The 17,954-nt window shown below is 38.6% G+C and overlaps 1 protein-coding gene across 2 annotated transcripts in view; it reads right to left on the minus strand.

Annotated features, from left to right (window-relative positions):
* LOC139131482 (protein KIBRA-like) overlaps positions 1-17,954 on the minus strand; it is a 76,640-nt gene that overhangs the window by 19,162 nt on the left and 39,524 nt on the right. Inside the window, exons 1-4 of one of the 2 annotated variants that reach the window (XM_070697543.1) lie at positions 16,844-16,950; positions 12,554-12,594; positions 10,687-10,755; positions 611-762 (exon numbers count right to left, since the gene is read on the minus strand). In XM_070697543.1, the coding sequence (XP_070553644.1) occupies positions 611-762; positions 10,687-10,755; positions 12,554-12,594; positions 16,844-16,878 (297 nt within the window). In that variant the 5' untranslated portion in view covers positions 16,879-16,950. Of the gene's footprint in view, positions 1-610; positions 763-10,686; positions 10,756-12,553; positions 12,595-16,843; positions 16,951-17,954 lie in introns of those variants that run through there. The other variant, XM_070697544.1, reaches the window with a different exon arrangement.

Raw genomic sequence — 17,954 nt, forward strand, 5'->3', positions numbered from 1 at the left:
GTTTGAGCAAAAGTTTAAGTCTTTCACCTTCGAGGTGCATACTACCTTAACTGTCATAAATGGAGTTGCCCCGGCTCTGAGATGCTTTAAGGATATATCGTGTTCATTGCTTGACACAGTGACTCGTACACGACTACATGAGAATCAACTTGTACGGTATGCAAACCAGATTTCTTCATTCAATAATCTAAATTTGTCTTTGCATTAGTCTTTCTTTCACTTGGTCTGGGTCTGAGTCTATGTTGTGACAAGCTTTATCGATACAAAAGGTATTGTGTGAATGGAATCTGTCCTGATATTTACTTATTATTGTTATTGAGTTTCAGAGTATTTCAGACGGTGTGTGTACAGAAATTATATGTAAATACAGAGATGATAAAAAAAAAAAATTGCGGAAATAAATACTTTTCAAAAATAGCTAATTATATAATGAAAATAATTAACTTGTTTCATTCATTACAGAATCTGACATTTTGATGAGGAAAAGAGTTTGGTTCAACACGACTTCTTCTTCAAGAAGAGTGACACAGACAACATGAATAAGAAGTGGCAGAAACTACAAAAATTATATGGATTAAAAAAAACACCAGTAAAGTAGGTGAAAACTCACCTCATCTTGAGCTAGGGCTAAACGTTGCTGTTTAACAGCATAGATTTCCTGCTTGTCATGTAAATCGTCTTTCGCAGTGTGGAGGTACTCTTTAAGCATCTTTTCTTGCGCTTGCCTCCATTCTTGTCTTGGATCATCAATTTGATTTCTCTCTGAAAATTCAAAACAGAAAAAGTACATCTATCAGCATGTCAAAAGTATGATGACAGTTTTATCCTTATAGCAAGAACTCCATTCATTTGTTAATTTTCATGACAACGCGCAAACAAATTTTGGAATGATCTCTTTTGAATTCAAAGGCACATAAAAGGGGAAGAATTTTCCGATTGTGTGACAACTATTTACTGACATTTATTACAATTCAACATGGCTGCCAAATACAGAAATAGAAAGTTCATGGTGAAATTATTTTGATTTTTTGGTCAAAAAAAATCATTTCTCTTTCAAATCATTTTTCAGCACCGAAATTCATACGAAGAAGACGACTTTTTTGTCTTTGCTGAAGAACTCCACCCCTTGGTCGCATGCTTTCATCTCACACTGCCAACTCACACGGTCCTTTACAGGACGGAAACCAATACTGTGAGAGGGAGTTTTATTTAGGCAAGTTGAAGGGACAATTTGCATCCAAGGTCTACAAATTACACAGAATGTGGTGTCAATGCCGGTGCAAATCTCATCAATTGACTGCTGAAATGCCGAGACGGTGCGAGGGATGTAATTTCATCGGCGACCAAGTAGACAGAGACGTCTCAGAAAGTGATCTATTGTGTCAACACATCAGTCAATGTGGAAGACTAGCAACAATAAATTTTGTTTTCAGAAGAATTACAGCGATATCAAGGAAATTCGACACCGAATGTTGCAATAGTGATTTTTTTTCTTTTACAGATGAGCACTTCAGTCTGAATTTGGCTGAAAAGTTTGGCTAAATAAGAACGGTTAGATTGGGGTGATTGAAAAAAATATGTCCTCGATAAACAGACACAATGGATATGTAAAAATATAAAGTAAAATATAAAAATTTGTAAAATCTAAATATTTTGTGTAAAGGTTTGGTGATGATGCACAGCTTGAGTTTTAGTTTGATATGTCTGTTTTCAATCGATTGACGTTGACTGTGATCTTTCATTGACCAGTCAGAGTAAAAGTAAATGAAGGGTAGATCAGACAGATTTTTGGGTTCACTGACGCTGTTTTTATCAAGCTGATTTTTTCTGAATGTAAGATGTCTCATCTACCCATGCCATCTTAAAAGAATATTTCAGTTTACATACACAGTAACTAATAACAGTAAGTGAAATTTGCATTCTTCACAAGCAAACATGTCCACATTCGGATCGTTGAATAGGCAGCTCTTCACATCAACCTTCACTTCTTTCAGATGTCCAGTTCACAAGTTTACCGACAATTTTGGCACACTTTCATCCGAGTTCAACCTGGCAGTTGTGAACTGTTAAACTTGTAGCCCCCTTGGCAGAACGAGGATTAGTTATAAATATGAATCCACAGCGTTAGTCAAGAAATTACTCCAGTTGGAGTGTAAGCCTTCCATGCTTTGACGTGCATGTTTCCAACACACACTCTGATACGCACACCCACATATCCACACACACGGAGATACACATAGGAATGTCTCTACACCACAGTCACTCACCCATTTCAAGACCATGCTGGTACACAGTGTACATAGCACTGACAGTTTGACAGGTGTCGCGTGATTTACATCAAATTCCTTGCCCTTAGGACAGGGTGTACTTTAAGCAACATCCTCATACCGTTGTGCAAGGCATTACCCCTTATCCTCAATAAAGTGTTACCTTTCTGCAGAATGGCTATCCCTAAATCTGCTCCAGAACGCACGTGCAAATTCTCCACATTTTTGGGGTCACAAAAGTTTGCGCTGTCAGTTGGTAGACAGACAGGCCGATGACGAACAGAGAAAAGCGGTAAAAGCTGGCATTGTCTGTCACCGGCTGCTTTCCATGGTCTGGTATGCAGAGCATGGCAAACTGAAATACCTGCCTGCGTTTGATGCATATTCATGAAACGTGCCCTCAGAGCACGTCTGCGGAGTGGCAGTTGGTCAGAACCAGATGCCAGTGTGAAGGAAACTACCATGGAATATAACATCAATGCATGCATGATTGGAAGCCGCTGACAGAAACTTGACCAAATTTTATTACCGCTCAGAGTTTGAGTATATGCATGTGATTTGTTCTGCAGATTTCATCAAAACATTGGTTTTTTTTCATATTCTTGAATCAGTCTTTGCATAAATTTTTGAACAATGTTTTATTTTTGTGTGTTCATACGGTGAAATCGACTGAAATAAAACCTTTTCGTTGCCTTCTTCTGAAAACTGCAAAGCACGGACAGCATGGCTTACAGATACAAGAACACAGTGACGGTGTACGGAGAGACACCTACCTGCTCCTTGGCCGCTTTCAAAGCAAGACCAACCAATCCCACGGCACCGGTTTTTTTTCCGGTAGTATTGTCAGACAAGTCGAGGAATTGAGTGGAGGTGTCCAAGTGTGTGTGAGAAGGCGTTTGTAAGAGTTGAAAGGTTGAGGTCTTGTACCTGAACTCATTTCTCAATGACAATGACACTGTATAGGTCTCACGTACTTTCTGATATTTTTATGCATATGCCACAAACCACAAATTACACGTTACATCTTTCTATGTATAGGAAGATCAAAGACCAGAGGTGATGTCAGAATGAGACCGATGAACTGAAAAATTATTCTGTTGCAAATTTTCGAAACACTGACACTTCAACATAGAGGCAGTATTTTCATGAAAAAATTGAGCTGAAAATGACAATTTTGAGATCAGCCCTCTTGATGACCTGACGATCATCTTACTTTATCTATGGCCAAGGGTAATTTTTTTCCCTCTCAAAATTAAAAAATGTGCCATTTTACATTTTAAAGTGGCTGCAACTGCTGGCTACCGGTACACTATGCTTATTATAATTATATAACATTAATATGAAGTAATTGCAACACATTCCAAACTGATTTTGGAATTCTGGATTCCGAAAAAATATATTACTCCTATTAAAATAACTTGTATAGAATAAATAGTTTGAGTGAATATTGGTTAGAGGTTTACAAATGTGACATTAACATGGGCTAATGTAAACATAGGGCCAAAGTCCCTGAAACTACTATAGACATGGATACAAAATTAAGTATTTCCTGACTGTATGAAATTATCTCACTAAGGTCATCCTAGGGACCTGTAAACCAAATATTAAAGCTGTCTGACCAGCGGTTTAGAAAAAAACAAGTGACCCAACAGATGACAGAGCTCTGCTGTGTTATGTAGAGAATAACTTTTGTGACACATGTATTGATAAAGAAGGTGGATATCCTTGATAGCTCATTTCATGATGGCCGGACCAAAAATGGCAAAATTAGCTGCAAAAATACAAAATTGATGATTTCATCATAATTTCAATATATTACATTAAGATAAAGCCTAGGAACTTGTATACCAAATATCAAAGCTATCAGATGAGTAACTTTTGAGAAACAAATATTTTGACCAAAAATACAAAAACTGATGATTTCATAAAATTTCAATAATATCACACTAGGACAACCCCTACGAACCTGTATACCAAATATCAAAGGCATCAGACAAGTAGTTCTTGAGAAACACATTTTTTGACCAACAATGGCAAAAATTGCACCAAAAATAGAAAATTGCAGATTTCGTCATATATTCAATATATCATATTAAGGTCATCTGTAGGAACCTGTATACCAAATATCAAAGCTGTCGGACAAGCGGTTTCGATGAAATAAAGTTTTGACCAAAAATGACAAAAAAATTCCTTAAAAATACAGATTTGCATATTTCATCACGATTTGAACAAATCTAAGTTGTGTTATCCCTGGGGACCTGTATACCAAATAACAAAGCTGTCTGACCAGCGGTTATGAAGAAGAAGATTTTTTTACCAAAAATGCCTTTTTTGGCGCTAATTTGCATATTTTCAACAATATCACAAAATTAAAAAAAAAACCAGTTTCTCAAAATCATATTTTTCATCTACACAACAAATATCAAATCAGTAAGTACTGCAGTTTTCAAGATATTTGAGTGGACGGACGCCTCACAAACGGACATACATACATACATACACACAGACTGACAACGGACGCCAGACAGATACCTATCCCAATAGCTCCTATAGACTATCGTCTATAGTAGCTAAAACTCAATTTTAAATGCGCATTTGTATCAGAATTGAACATGTTTTGCCTTTCAAGATAACTGAATTATGAAAGCAATTATATTGCATGCTTTTTTGTGGATCACCTGATTAGGTTTTTTGAGACAATAAATGGTAAACTGCTTGACGAGCAGATACTAATTTTGCAGTCTAGACTGACGTTACCAAGTTTGACCTACAGGGTACTTCGCACAGAAACATTTCTATTGGTCCATGGATACATGAACTTTAAGAATACAAACTTTTATCAGCCAATCAGAAGGGGTGACTTTTATCCAGGAACAAGGATGGCTGACAAATGGTGCGGCCAGTCCGAGAGACATGTGACCCGCAGCCACACAGTGTATACAAACAAGGATGTGTCCCGGGCTCACCTCTCTGAGCAAAATGCTTCAAAATAGGTCAATTTACTGAAACATTCAACCATGCACAAAAATATCTTCCCATACCCGCGGAAGCTGGACAAAAGCAGACTGAGAGACTGCAATTACCATGCGCAAAAGAGCAGAAAGGGTGATTTCACCCAGTTTTCATGGGGTTAAGCGATTTCCACCTCGCCCTATCCCATGGGAAAGTGCCTTAGGTGAAAAATACAGACAACTCAACTGTGACTATCGTCTCATTGTTGTGTCCTCACGGTACCAGGTGAATAGTTGATCACCACCTGGCCTCTTTCAGTGTCATGGTCACCTGCAGATTTTTCCTTTTTCTGAGGGAGAGTTGAAGCGTGCTCTGGCATACAGTAGTATTGGTTTATTTTAACCATGTGGAAATTACAGGGTGCGTGTACAAGGCCGACCCCCTCTGCATGGAAAGTGTGTGTGTGTTTGCAGAATTAAAGAGACTGATTACAGGTTTGCAGAGATTGGAACACGGCCAAATATCGAGAGTATTTAAAAGGAGCCGACATATCCTAAGTAGGAGAGGAAACCACATATATCATGCACAACCTTAGGGATGGTGACATAAAAACAAAAGACAGAAGACATTATTCAAATTGCACAGCCCATGCGAGAAACAATTTGGCACCCTAGAGCCAAGTCTAAAAAAAGAAGAAATAGAAGAATTTAAAGAATTTTTTTTTTTTAGAAAAAAAGGGAAGAGATTTGATAAATGCTTGGGCGGCATGTTTGCACCTGCCTTGTCTTATGTGTTTCGCTAAAATTGTGAACAAGTAAGATTGGTATTTAATATCATGAAATATCCAATTTTAAGGCTTAGAAGTGAGCCACATTTCAACTCAGTCGTTCACTTGCCTGCCCAGCTTGTCGAAGCTTTCCTGTAGGTTCTACTTTTGTTATATGTGTTCAGAGTGGCTGCATTTGCCCAACTTGCCTGCAGTTTCTGAGCTTATTGCTGTAATTAGCAAAGCCTACATAAAGGGTAGATCTATACAGTTGCCAACGACGTCTAGTTCTGGCTTATGATGGTACAAGCAATATGATTTCTTGCATAAATTTTCACTTTATGAATATGAATTCCGTCATACTATCAAGTCTACTGCAAGAAACAATGTATCTTCATTAGAAAGAAAATTCACTAGTAGAATATTTTCATATCAGTAGCTAAAATGCATATTTGCCACAGCATAATTTTTATGAAAAAAAAAAAATTCTGTGGCAGATAATGATGAAATGTGCATATCAATGGCTGGGGTTTTTTTTCCAGCGGGATAAACTGCAGCAGAAGCTCATAAAATCACAACTTATCTGATTTCCAATGATATTAAGAACTTTTTTAGGGACCTGGTGTGAAGGTCAGGGTATAGAATGAATGCCTTCTCAAACCACCGGTTGTAAAATTGGGCACACATGTAGGGGTGGACGCCGAGGGACGCTGAACCAAAGACTGAAAGATGGGTAATTTAAGAACTAGACAATGTCTGTTACATTAATGATGCCACCCCGGTCTTTGTTATCAATGGGCTTTGGCCTGGAGTGATAAATTTAGACAGCGGTACATTATGTGAAACTACAACAGCCAGAACAGCCCACCACAGATAAAGAAACCACCTAGATGACACCATTAATACTAAATCATCCTTCACCATACACACAGGACTTTTGTCTTTTCTTTCATAAAGAATCTAACTTTAGCAGGAGCTACTTGATGAATGGTGACTTTAAAATTTTACTGTCTGTTCTTTGGTTTGCAATTCAAGTCAACTTTCCAAGCTCCTTTTTTTTGCCTTGATCTAAGATGGCCTCGTTTTACTAATAACATGGCCACAAAGGATAGTGTGGTTTCTCTATGGTTTAAAGCCTTAAAGTTGTAGTGCATGCCTTTGAATGCACAAAGATGTTATCATATAATAAAATACATCTTTGTAATGGTGTAATAATCTTGTTGATATGCTTTCTCTAATCATCTCTTGAAATATCAAAAAAATTTGCTGTTTCCCCGGTCACAGTTTTGTACATGCAGATTCACTTCCCTACACGAAAAGGGAGAAAGAGACTGAGAGCTAGCCACAACACCTTGACATTGATGAGACTCAAGCCAAGGTGACAGAACAGGAAGACATCTTCAAGCTCAGCTGAACATCTGAAAGCTTAGAAGCATGGTTTAGATGGTAGCCTGCAAAGATAAAATCACCAAATTTCAAGATACCAAGGGTGGATGCTGTTGGCAATGACAAATATACATCAGACTCAGTAATGCAGTGTTTTCTCTCACAAGGGGTAATGTCTCCCTCTCCTTGAAAAATTGAGAGGGGGGATTTGGTTCTGATTGAGGGGGATCCATAATAAATTATTCAAACTAAATTAAGGTGCATCAAGGTATTAAACATTGAAGTTGAAGTGTGGGTCAACTATTAAATTAACCCTTTGAGCGCCAAAGCCAAATTTTTGTCTCCTTTATAAAATATACCCCAGTCAATTTTTTTCAAATTTTTGCCAAAATTTTGATGAAAACCTGTAGCCAATGAAATGTGATGTCCGTTTGGTCCAAAATGATCAAAAAAATTGCAGAAAAATTCATAAAAATTGTTAAAATGTGCACTAAAATTTTGGTGGGAAAAATTACAGCACTCAAAGGGTTAAAAAAAGTCTCCTGATGTTTTTCTTCTCGTCTATGTTGGAAATTTTTTATACCATTTACACACCAATGTATTAGAAGCCTATAGACACAGTTTTGTAATCTGGAGGCAAAGTCTGTGATGTTACATTGTGGGCAGTAATCACAGTGTGGAATGTCGCTATCAATACTGTGTGTAATCAGTATTTCAAGATCTCATTGTTGGGGTGACACTGCCCATGTTAAGTGATTATTTTAGGGGGGATTTAGATTAAGAAAGGGGGAGTCCATGTTATGGAGAAAACACTGGTAATGGAATGTAGTCACCACTGACATAGCAGATGTACAGTAGGGCTTCTTTCAGTATCTCCAGAAACTTTGAGGATAAAAGATATTCTGTTTTTAAAACTTTGGATTTATGCCATTAGATGCTTCAGCTATGCTACTAAACATTGGTGATTTGTCTTTGTCTTGCATCGAGAGTACAAGACGGGGAACGGTCCATGTTTATTGCTGTGGGAATGTTCACATGCATTGTTTTGGGAATGTTATTGCTGAATTTTAAAGATGGTTTCAGACATGTCTATATCTTGTCCGACATTCAGTAGTTTTTTTTGTCTTTTTATTTTTTAAAGATTGAGGGCTTGGAATGTCATTCTCGCCATTGCCTTTGCACTTTCAGTTCACAACGTGTCCAAACCTGTAAGGTAAATGGTACATGAGCTGGAATGCAAACCTGTTCAGAAGTCGGAATGCCGAAGGCGTTCCAACTCCCACGTGAGCAATGGAGGGCACATTGCCCCATCCTGCATCCTTCATACTGAATATCCAAGAGGGATTTTGCTCAACAAAACCGGAGAAAGTTCCGTTGAATAGTGTGAAGGAGATGCTAAAAAGGATATTAAAAGTCATTCTCCAGATTGGAAGCTGGTACCGAACTTTCAAAAGACCAACATAGAATGTTTGTGTACAGTGAAACAACACATTACAAAGTATGCGGTGACACAATACACAGAAATACCTAGAGCTATTACATGTAAAGTTACTGCCTATTCCACTGTAATAAAGGAAGCATGACAACGCTGTTCCTATGCTTGTCAAAATCAAAAGGGTAACAAATCCTACATTGGTCTCTCTAAATAATTTCTTGTCTATATTTCTGCTGGCCAGGCATTATTTATTCCAGACACTCCAACGCACTTCTCCATTTAGAGAAGTTTGGCAAGAAATTAATGCCCGATGAAAAACTACATTTTAGTACTAATCTGCCATTTAAACCCCATAAAACACCTAATCAATACCATAATAAAACTGATGTAATGTGCACACCCTTTCCACCGAAATGTGAAAACTCTGTGGCTGGCTGACCCCAAATGCCAGGGTCCCTCTTTTGTTTACATGTCAAGTTCTCCCCCTGCCACTGCGAGTAAACAAAGATTGGTAAACATGGTGTTTTGAGAAAAGTCAGCAACTCAATGCCGCACTGGGGAGAATGATTCTTAGAGTCGCGGTGAAAGAAAGCATGTAATCCTCTGTTAGAGCTTTTTACTATGATAACTACGTCAAAACAAACGAATCCAAAAAACAAAAACCCCTTCAAGTCTCATGAATAGTAATCACAATGCTGGAGTGGAAAAAAAGCAACAATCCCTTACTTTGATCGATTGACATAACCTACACATGCATCCTGATTGACAGACCTTTTCTTTCAACAGATTTTCCCCTCAACACACAGTTCATACACCATCCATAAAAGCAGGATCCTCGCAGAACAAGTCTGCCAACTTCTGAACAGTGACATTTCGCTAAATCCTTGACCAAAAGCTCCTCCCCAAAAGGACTCTCAGAAGATTATTACCGATGTAAAGAGGAGAGAGTCTATCCCCTCTTGTCTTTAAATCATGTCACTGGGGCTTAGAGAGAGGGAAAAAACATCGTCTGCACAAAGAAAATCACGCTGAAATGTTGTCATTCAAAAGAGCTGTCTGTAACAGTTTAAATCCAAAAACTGTAACCCCGCTGACACATACAGAGAGAGAAGGCAGCTGATATTGCTATCAAATACGAGTGTTGACCCTCTCATCACCATGGTTTGGACTAACCCTATTACCTTTACAGGTGAAAATGGACCCCTGTACTAGAAATGAGGAATGAAAGGATGGCAACTGATGACAACAGCGTGACCAATAGATTACCATGGGAACACTTGCTGATTTGCTACCATGGAGTGTCTCTGAATTGATTCATTAACCATGGCATGGTTATTCAGTGATTAGCCACTGAATAAGCTCCTCTCTTACTCTCTCTGTCTCTCTTTATCTCTCCTCGCATTATAACCTGGCTATCTCATTATCTGATTAAGAAACCAAAATGAGGGATGAACTCAATAGAGGCGGTTAAGGAAGCCATGCAATTTATTTTTTAACCTCACGTCTGAATACTGAAAGTGGTCAGAACACTGAAAGACAACTGTTTGACAAAATTCATCCAAAAACTAACCTGAAAACGCTTCATTCTGACTTCTGCAAACCCCCAAAATACAAAATCTTGAGCCTGAAATTAACCCTTTCACCATGTTGGCTTGGCCCGATCAAATGGTTTTCTGTAGTAAACCTGGACCTCTAAACATGGCAATAGGTGTGAAAGGTTGACAAGCTACAGTAGTAGATTCTACACTATTGTCAAAATTTGTCAATAGTGTAAAATCTAGCTATTTCACTAAAATTCTTGTTCTATCATCTGCAGATTTCCCGGTTCCTTCAAGTCATTGAAGTTATGCAGGCTGAAGGATACCAAACTTTTTACTTACGACTGATGTGGTCGACATAATAAAGTCCTAAATGGCCATCAAACACTTCCTCCCATCCAAACGGTAGTTCTGTTAAAAAAAAACCCAGACACATCACATTAGTTGCTACAAATGTCTTCTTTAAAGTGCTTTTTGTTTCATTTATTTGAAAAGTAATATGTTATGCTATTTCAATATGTTGCTTGTTCTATGTGAATTTGTTACCTTTTTAACAATAATCAAGATGCGTTATCTCACATACCTTATGTATTGTGTAATACATACATAGGCAAATACAGACATGCACAGACACAGACATTATATATATATATATATATATATATATATATATATATATATATATATATATATATATATTACAATTGTTTGGTTTATACAAATGTTACAAGTAAGCTGATAGAACTGAATTGACATCTTGACATTGAGATTGACAGCAGTGGTTTTATGCATGTACAGATTTGACTCCATCTATTTTAGAATATTCAATAATCTGTAGTAAAGTGCTTCGCATTTGCATGCTAGGGACAGATGACTTGATCAGATAAATATGACTCGGTTTACATGTATACCTGTCTGAAATGCATATCAGGAATTTCTTTGCGCCAAACCAAGTTCATAATGAAATGAACACTGAACACTATATCCATTTAGTTTTTGCGTACTATTGTCTTTCCGTCCACAAACCCCCCCCCCCCACTGTATAAGAGCCCCTCACTACCCTAACACTAGCACTGTTGGTACCTGTAACATGCAATTCATTATCACTATCAACAATACCCCAAAAAACCCTATACAAAAGAAAGCTATACAAAACAGGTTTCTGACACAGAGACATGTGGAAACATGTATGCGACAGTACTATGAGCTACTCCGCTGATGGACCCTAATCTACAGGGAGGATGAAAGAACCACAAGTGAACATGCCTGACAGTCAATCTCAACATAAAAACAAAAGAAGCTGGCTGACAAAGCACTACAGGCAAAAGTAACGTCAGGTCTCCCCTTTCCTCTCGGTAAAGCAGAAACTCGAGGAGAGATGCTATCTGGGAGGAATTTCTGATCACTGACACACTGCGCCTCGTCTTGCCTCCAGGCTAGGAAAGCAAACTGGATGGCACAAATTGGTTTACCATCCAATTACGAACCAAAAAGTCAGCACCTCTCATCAATCAAGTTCACCTCCACTATTTCTTCTCACTTCTCGGGCATCAAAAAGTATCGAGGAATGTGATAAAATGCCTCACTGTAAATATTTTCAATAAACGCTGCAGACTTTATTGTGAGTGATTTTCTTGGATTTATGAGATACGAATACCACTGGCGGGTGAATGTACCCGATAAGTTTCTGCAAGGAATTTCCAGTCGGAATGGAAAATAACTTGAAGTCCGCAGGGATGTTCGTTTTAGCTATTTTTTTTTTCAACTCTGTCTAAGACATCCAGATTCGGATGGGAGAATTTTATTCCGAGAGGTTACGCTTGCACACCAGGTATTTAATATTGTTGAGACGACCAAATCATAGAACATTCATACGGCACATTTCTCTCCCTGGACAGTATTCCATTGCAGACTGTTCAAAACAAGATGATGTATTCGAGGCATCTCGTGTGGAATGTTGATGGTCATGGCATTTTACAGAAAAAAAAAATTACTTGAATTATTAGATTTGACATCAAGAGCTATAAACTGAACCAAGTAATTCAAGAAATGTATTCATTTGTCATCTTTTTATGGCGAAAGATCTCCTTTCACTTTTAAAAAACAACCTGGAATTTACAGTCCAAGTATTCGTAGTATCGTCTGGACGGACATGGGGAAGATATATACAGTAAAATGTCTGAGCAATAAAAAGCAAACTTCTACTCACCATTTCCAACACAATCAGCAAAAGACTGGGGCTTGGTTAACCTGCAAGAAATAGGAATGCGAGACAAGATAAGTGTCTGAGTGGACAATGTCACTAATAGTCAGCTTGCTTCGTAAAATTCACTCAACCTAGATTTTTTTTTTGAATAGTGTCCAAGCGTCCAGTCTGCCGTTTTCTTTGTCTCTGCTTGTTTTTTGGATTTAAAAGGCACAATCATACATTTCTGTGTTCTATAAATTTGCTGCCATAAACAAACCCGTTCTAACAATTGACTGTCAAAGGGGAAGTGTACATTCTTGCTTGGTACAGAAGCTGATAGTAGTATCTGTGGCACTTTGCAGGGGAGCTATTGTTGCTGCCAGTAACATCAATAAGGGACGTCACATTTACATCTACTCTCGGCGCTAACTCTCTAACATCACGTGCAAGATTTTACTGAATCCCAATTACATCTTAGATCCAATAACCCTATTCCCGTGTATTTAGTTTCATCCCTTTTTCCAATGGAAGCACAGGGTTAAACCAAAATTGATGGCTAGATGGGTTGGGTGATTCACCCTACACTATTCTCTGATAGCTTCGTATCTCTTTGCCGCGCAGCAGTCGCCCATTCATTCTGCCAATGACATTTGCCTGGCAGCATCACTTCTCTGTCTTGTCTTTTTTTTTCTTGTCTTTCTTTTTATAGAGTTGCATGCCTAAACGAGCCGGTTGCCGACACGAGTGAGTGCCTTATTTATATTTATGTGCGTCCTTTGTCGCAAAGCATTGCATGATGGGAATGCAAAGTCAGTCACTCGGTAAAGATGCATTTGAATTCTGTTTGCAAGTCCGGGGCTGGTTTAATTTGCAATTGGGACAGTTCTCGACCTGCACTATATTCAAGCTTTAAAGTTTAAAAAAGTTCCTTCCAAAACGAGTATTCAAAGCCAAAGACTGACACGTTCACTGTCAGCATACCTGCTATTTGATAGATCAACCCAACAAAAACGTGACTTTTTAACAAATACACTGAAATCCCGAATTGGCAAAACAGAGTACAGATCCAACAGAAGTATTACAATGATAGCTTTCAAAACACTGAAGAGGAACTCTAATGAATGAAGTAAATTCCCAACCGGGCAGATCTGTAGCAGAAAGAAATGGACTGCAGAGAAACATTTATTTAAACAACAAATAACATTCTGACTCTTGTTCCTGGTCCATACTCTGTAAAAGTGGGTTTCTGCTGTTTCCTTGCAGGTACATGTGTACGTATTAGCATGTAATGAATATTTGCATACCAGAAAAGGAGACTCAAAAAGCAAATGAAAAAGAACAATTTCATCATTATGATGACAATACTGTTGGGCTGAACACTTTACTGATGGATATATACTGCTGAGAATTATAACATTTGCCTGGGCTGAATTAGTTTTGACAACAGACGGCACGGGACACAAAAAGCTGAGTCAAGAATGCTGGTTATCTCCTCAGTCGGCAGTGGTTAACCCTTTCACCACCATGGTTTGTCCCAAATCCATTGTTTTCTATGGTAAAGTTGGACCTGTATACAGGGAACTGGGGGTGAAAGGGTTAAACTTCTCCATGTACAAATGCAATGCGAATGTAATAAATGGTGAAAAATATGGTTCTGATGCCTTTGAGTCGCCATAGCCCATGTTGGTTTGTTGTATCATACAGCGAGCATATAGATGTGTACGCTTGACCTATTTACTGCATTAATACTTGTAAATCTTACTTTCTTTTTTCCCCCCTTGTCAACGAGGAGCAGCGAGGAAGAACACACAGATTTGCGCCTGTTGTATAATCGCACACAGAAGGATTGATACAAGCTGGCTAATCTATGGATCTCAGTGAAAGGGTTTTGTGGTTTTTTTTGCAGTTTCTTAAGGCCATGCATTCCTTTCCTTTTCAAAAAAGCCAGTCTCATTTGCATCTTGCCAGACCATGGTCTGAATGTGTGTTGCTTTCTCTCGGCAACTGACAGAAAAATAAAACCTTGGTGAAAAACCTTCCCTAGTTGTATTTCACAGGATGGAAACACAACCTCATGAATATATACAGGTATATATTCCAGAGAGTGGACATGAAACCCTTGTTTCAAACATCCATGCTAAATTCACAGCACAACTAACAACTAGACAGTTGCATGGTACTTGGCACACTGCACTGTGTTCTATAGAAAGTGTACTTTACAGCTCCGAGGTATCTCGCAACCAAATATTCTTCACCAATGGGGCAAAAAACCCCCAAACAAATGAGCTAGAATGACTTCTTGGTAATTATGAATTGGATGATGAGTGGGGGTAGCTGGATTGCATGCAGCCTATGCATGGTTTGGTCTGCGTGCCAGTGCACCTGACTGACACATACATTATGCATGTATGCGTGCGCACGTGTGAGTGCATGTGTACTGGTATGTGTCTTTTTATGTAAGCTACATGAAAGTACAACTCTAAGAGTTTAGTTGTCAAGGGGAGTAAAGTGGGAAGTATTTTCCAGACCACTATGCTGAAGGACCCACTCTTCCAGCCAACCAGCAGTCACAATAGACACAGCGTTGTCAGGAATTTTCAAAACCTTCAAAAAGTACTCTGACACAGCGGCAAGTTGAGAAAAAAAAAAAGATGATCAGATTACGGGATAAAGAGTTCTGGTGTCAACTACGTCTTGGCCCCATGCACACCTTTGTCCTGCGATTAGGAGTGCCGGCATTAGAAAGTACAGGCTGTAAAGCAATTACAAAGTACATGACTCTTTTAAAACTAATGACACGCCATCAAATGTCGTCAGTTTGACCAGGAAAAAAAATAACCTAACAATTTTTGAGTGTTTTTATTTGCCATTTTATTCTGCTTCTCACTGCCTGATTTGGCACACAACCAAAGAATGTTCATTTTTTCACTTGGAATGTGTCTAAGTTATTTTTATCAGCTCCGAACAGGGTCACTAATTATGCCACGGGATTTTTTCTCTCTCTCTTTCCTCATCAACTGGTATTTATGATTGGTATGACACATATTCCATGCAAGGCGAAATAAAAAAAGGCCCATATATCTTTATCGCAGTAGCTGACAACCATAATATCAAAATATAGATGTGACTTCAACATAGGGGAATGGCAAAAACATACCACAGAAAACGAGCACGTCTTGGAGTTTACTGCTCTTTGGTCGAGTAGGTGCTTGTAAGAGCCGAGCGGCATTCCAGGCAGTGAGAAAGTCAATCACACTGATCCGTAATTGGTAGGCTGAGGAGTACACGTCTGCTGACAAGCATGCCTGGGCGTTACAGCCACAACAGACTCAGAGACTTTGTACATGAGACAATTCAAAAAAAGGAACGGCCAATGCCGAGTGCCGCTGTTACATTCAGTCAGAAGTGAGAATACCAGTAAATATTTTGCAGTTGGCATAGTTTCTTAAACGCCGGACACGAATTCCTCTATGTCGTTTAGGCAAAAAAATTTGAAAATATCTTTGAGAGAAGCTGTGTCGGTTGGACGTTGTTATGTGAAGGACATGGATTTTCATATAGCCTAGTTGCCAAGAATCAGTGTTCAAAACATTCTGTTTTGAACATCATCACTTTTTTCTGGTTCTGCTATATATTCAACTCGGCTTTGTGTATGAAGGATTGAGAGGTCTGACAGTGTTGAAAAAAAAATATGGAGATGACAAAAAAAGGGCGCATTGTAATCTGTCCTACTTTCAGGAGCTGAGTGTCACAAAAAAAAGCAACAGATTCCAGTGCTCCATTGAAAGTTACGGTATGTGTTCCTCAAAACTCCCAGTGTACAGCTGCATACATTTGAGCGTGTTGCCGTTTCATAATCTACGTGACAGACAAAAGCCATGAGGGTCGCCAACTATTGTGACAAATTTACTTGTTTGAATATCTCTTGTTTGCCAGTCATTGAAAAGGGGGGCAGTTGAAAGAGAAGAACAGATTTCTGTCAAGTTTTTTTCTCAGGAACTGTGCCGGGATCATCTCTTGTATTTGCAATTTGAGGAGGCCCCCCTGACGGGATATAAAGCCATCATAACAAAGAGGTATGGATGCTATAAGAGTTTTATCTATACCATTGGATTGCCTGCCATTTTACTGAATTGTGGGGGGTGAACCGTAACCGTGTCCCTAAGCCCACCACAACATCACCTAAGCCCACCACAACATCACCTCATTACTCCCCCTTTGCCTCCTCTTATCCCCTCCTCCCAATGCACACACCGAGATGTCATTCCATTCCTCCCGTCTGGAGACACGTCAAATAATAAAATCTCTCACCTTTGGGGAAGAACTTGTAAGTAATACACCACCATGAAGACACTTACATAGACAAACACGGGAACCCGGGTGTATGAGATAGTGTGAGTCGGAATGTGACTGCTATGTATAAAACACTTGGATGAGACCATTCAAGATGCGGGAGGGGAGGACCTTTTGTGCATGGGCAAATATCTCTTTGCGCCTCGCGTTCACACATGCTGCAAATTCAAAGCATTGCCCTTTGGCGTGTTTGAAAATCGTCTTTATGAGGTAATATACTTTGTTCAACAGTACAATTATTCACAGTCAATGAAATTTGTAGGAAATTTATCGCATTTCTTGAACACAAACGACAATTTTCTCAGTTTTTCAATACCATATTTGATTGAAATTTAACCGATTCACTGATAAATAAGAATTTCTTTGTCGTCATCAAATGACAAAAAACTAGCATCTACCACTGTAGAGTATGCAGCAACCAGAAAATTTTGATTAATGTCGGCTGTAAATTGACAGGGCTGCCTGAACTTATAAATTAATACTTGGTCCATAAATCCAGGTACTCTGCAAATAATGTGTAATTGATATTTTCAGTGAAGTACAAATGATCTGGGAAAGGCAACCGATAATACCTCAATACGGCATCTTTCTAAGTCTTACAAAAAGACTTCAAGTATTTCTATAGGCTGCTGAGGACAAGCTGTGATCCTACACATCCACAATTGTTTTAGCATCTACTTGATGCCATGAAAATGAGGGAGCCTTCTTCCATGAGCTTCTTCCATGAGAAAAAACAAGGTTTTACAACAGTGAAATGTATATTAAATATAAATTGTGTAAATTTTGACATTGTTTGATAATCGTAAGATTAACAGTGAGCAATTTACAAAATCCATGTGATTGAACAATTGTTTTATTTCTCCCATTGTTGAATTCACCTACATTCCTGATGCAGTGCTCAGATATAAAACATTTATCTGTACTTAAGCCAATTCCGCGAAAAATGTTTGCTTAATTTGAAAAATTCACCTTCAATTTCTGGAGGCTGAATGTCACTTTCGGCTGACATACTTTGAATGAAGAGATAGCTGACCCCGTGACCTCTGCATTTTGTAGCCGATACTTGTGG

The sequence above is a fragment of the Ptychodera flava genome, chromosome 4 (genome assembly GCF_041260155.1).
Source record: "Ptychodera flava strain L36383 chromosome 4, AS_Pfla_20210202, whole genome shotgun sequence".
NCBI classification, from domain to species: Eukaryota; Metazoa; Hemichordata; class Enteropneusta; family Ptychoderidae; genus Ptychodera; species Ptychodera flava.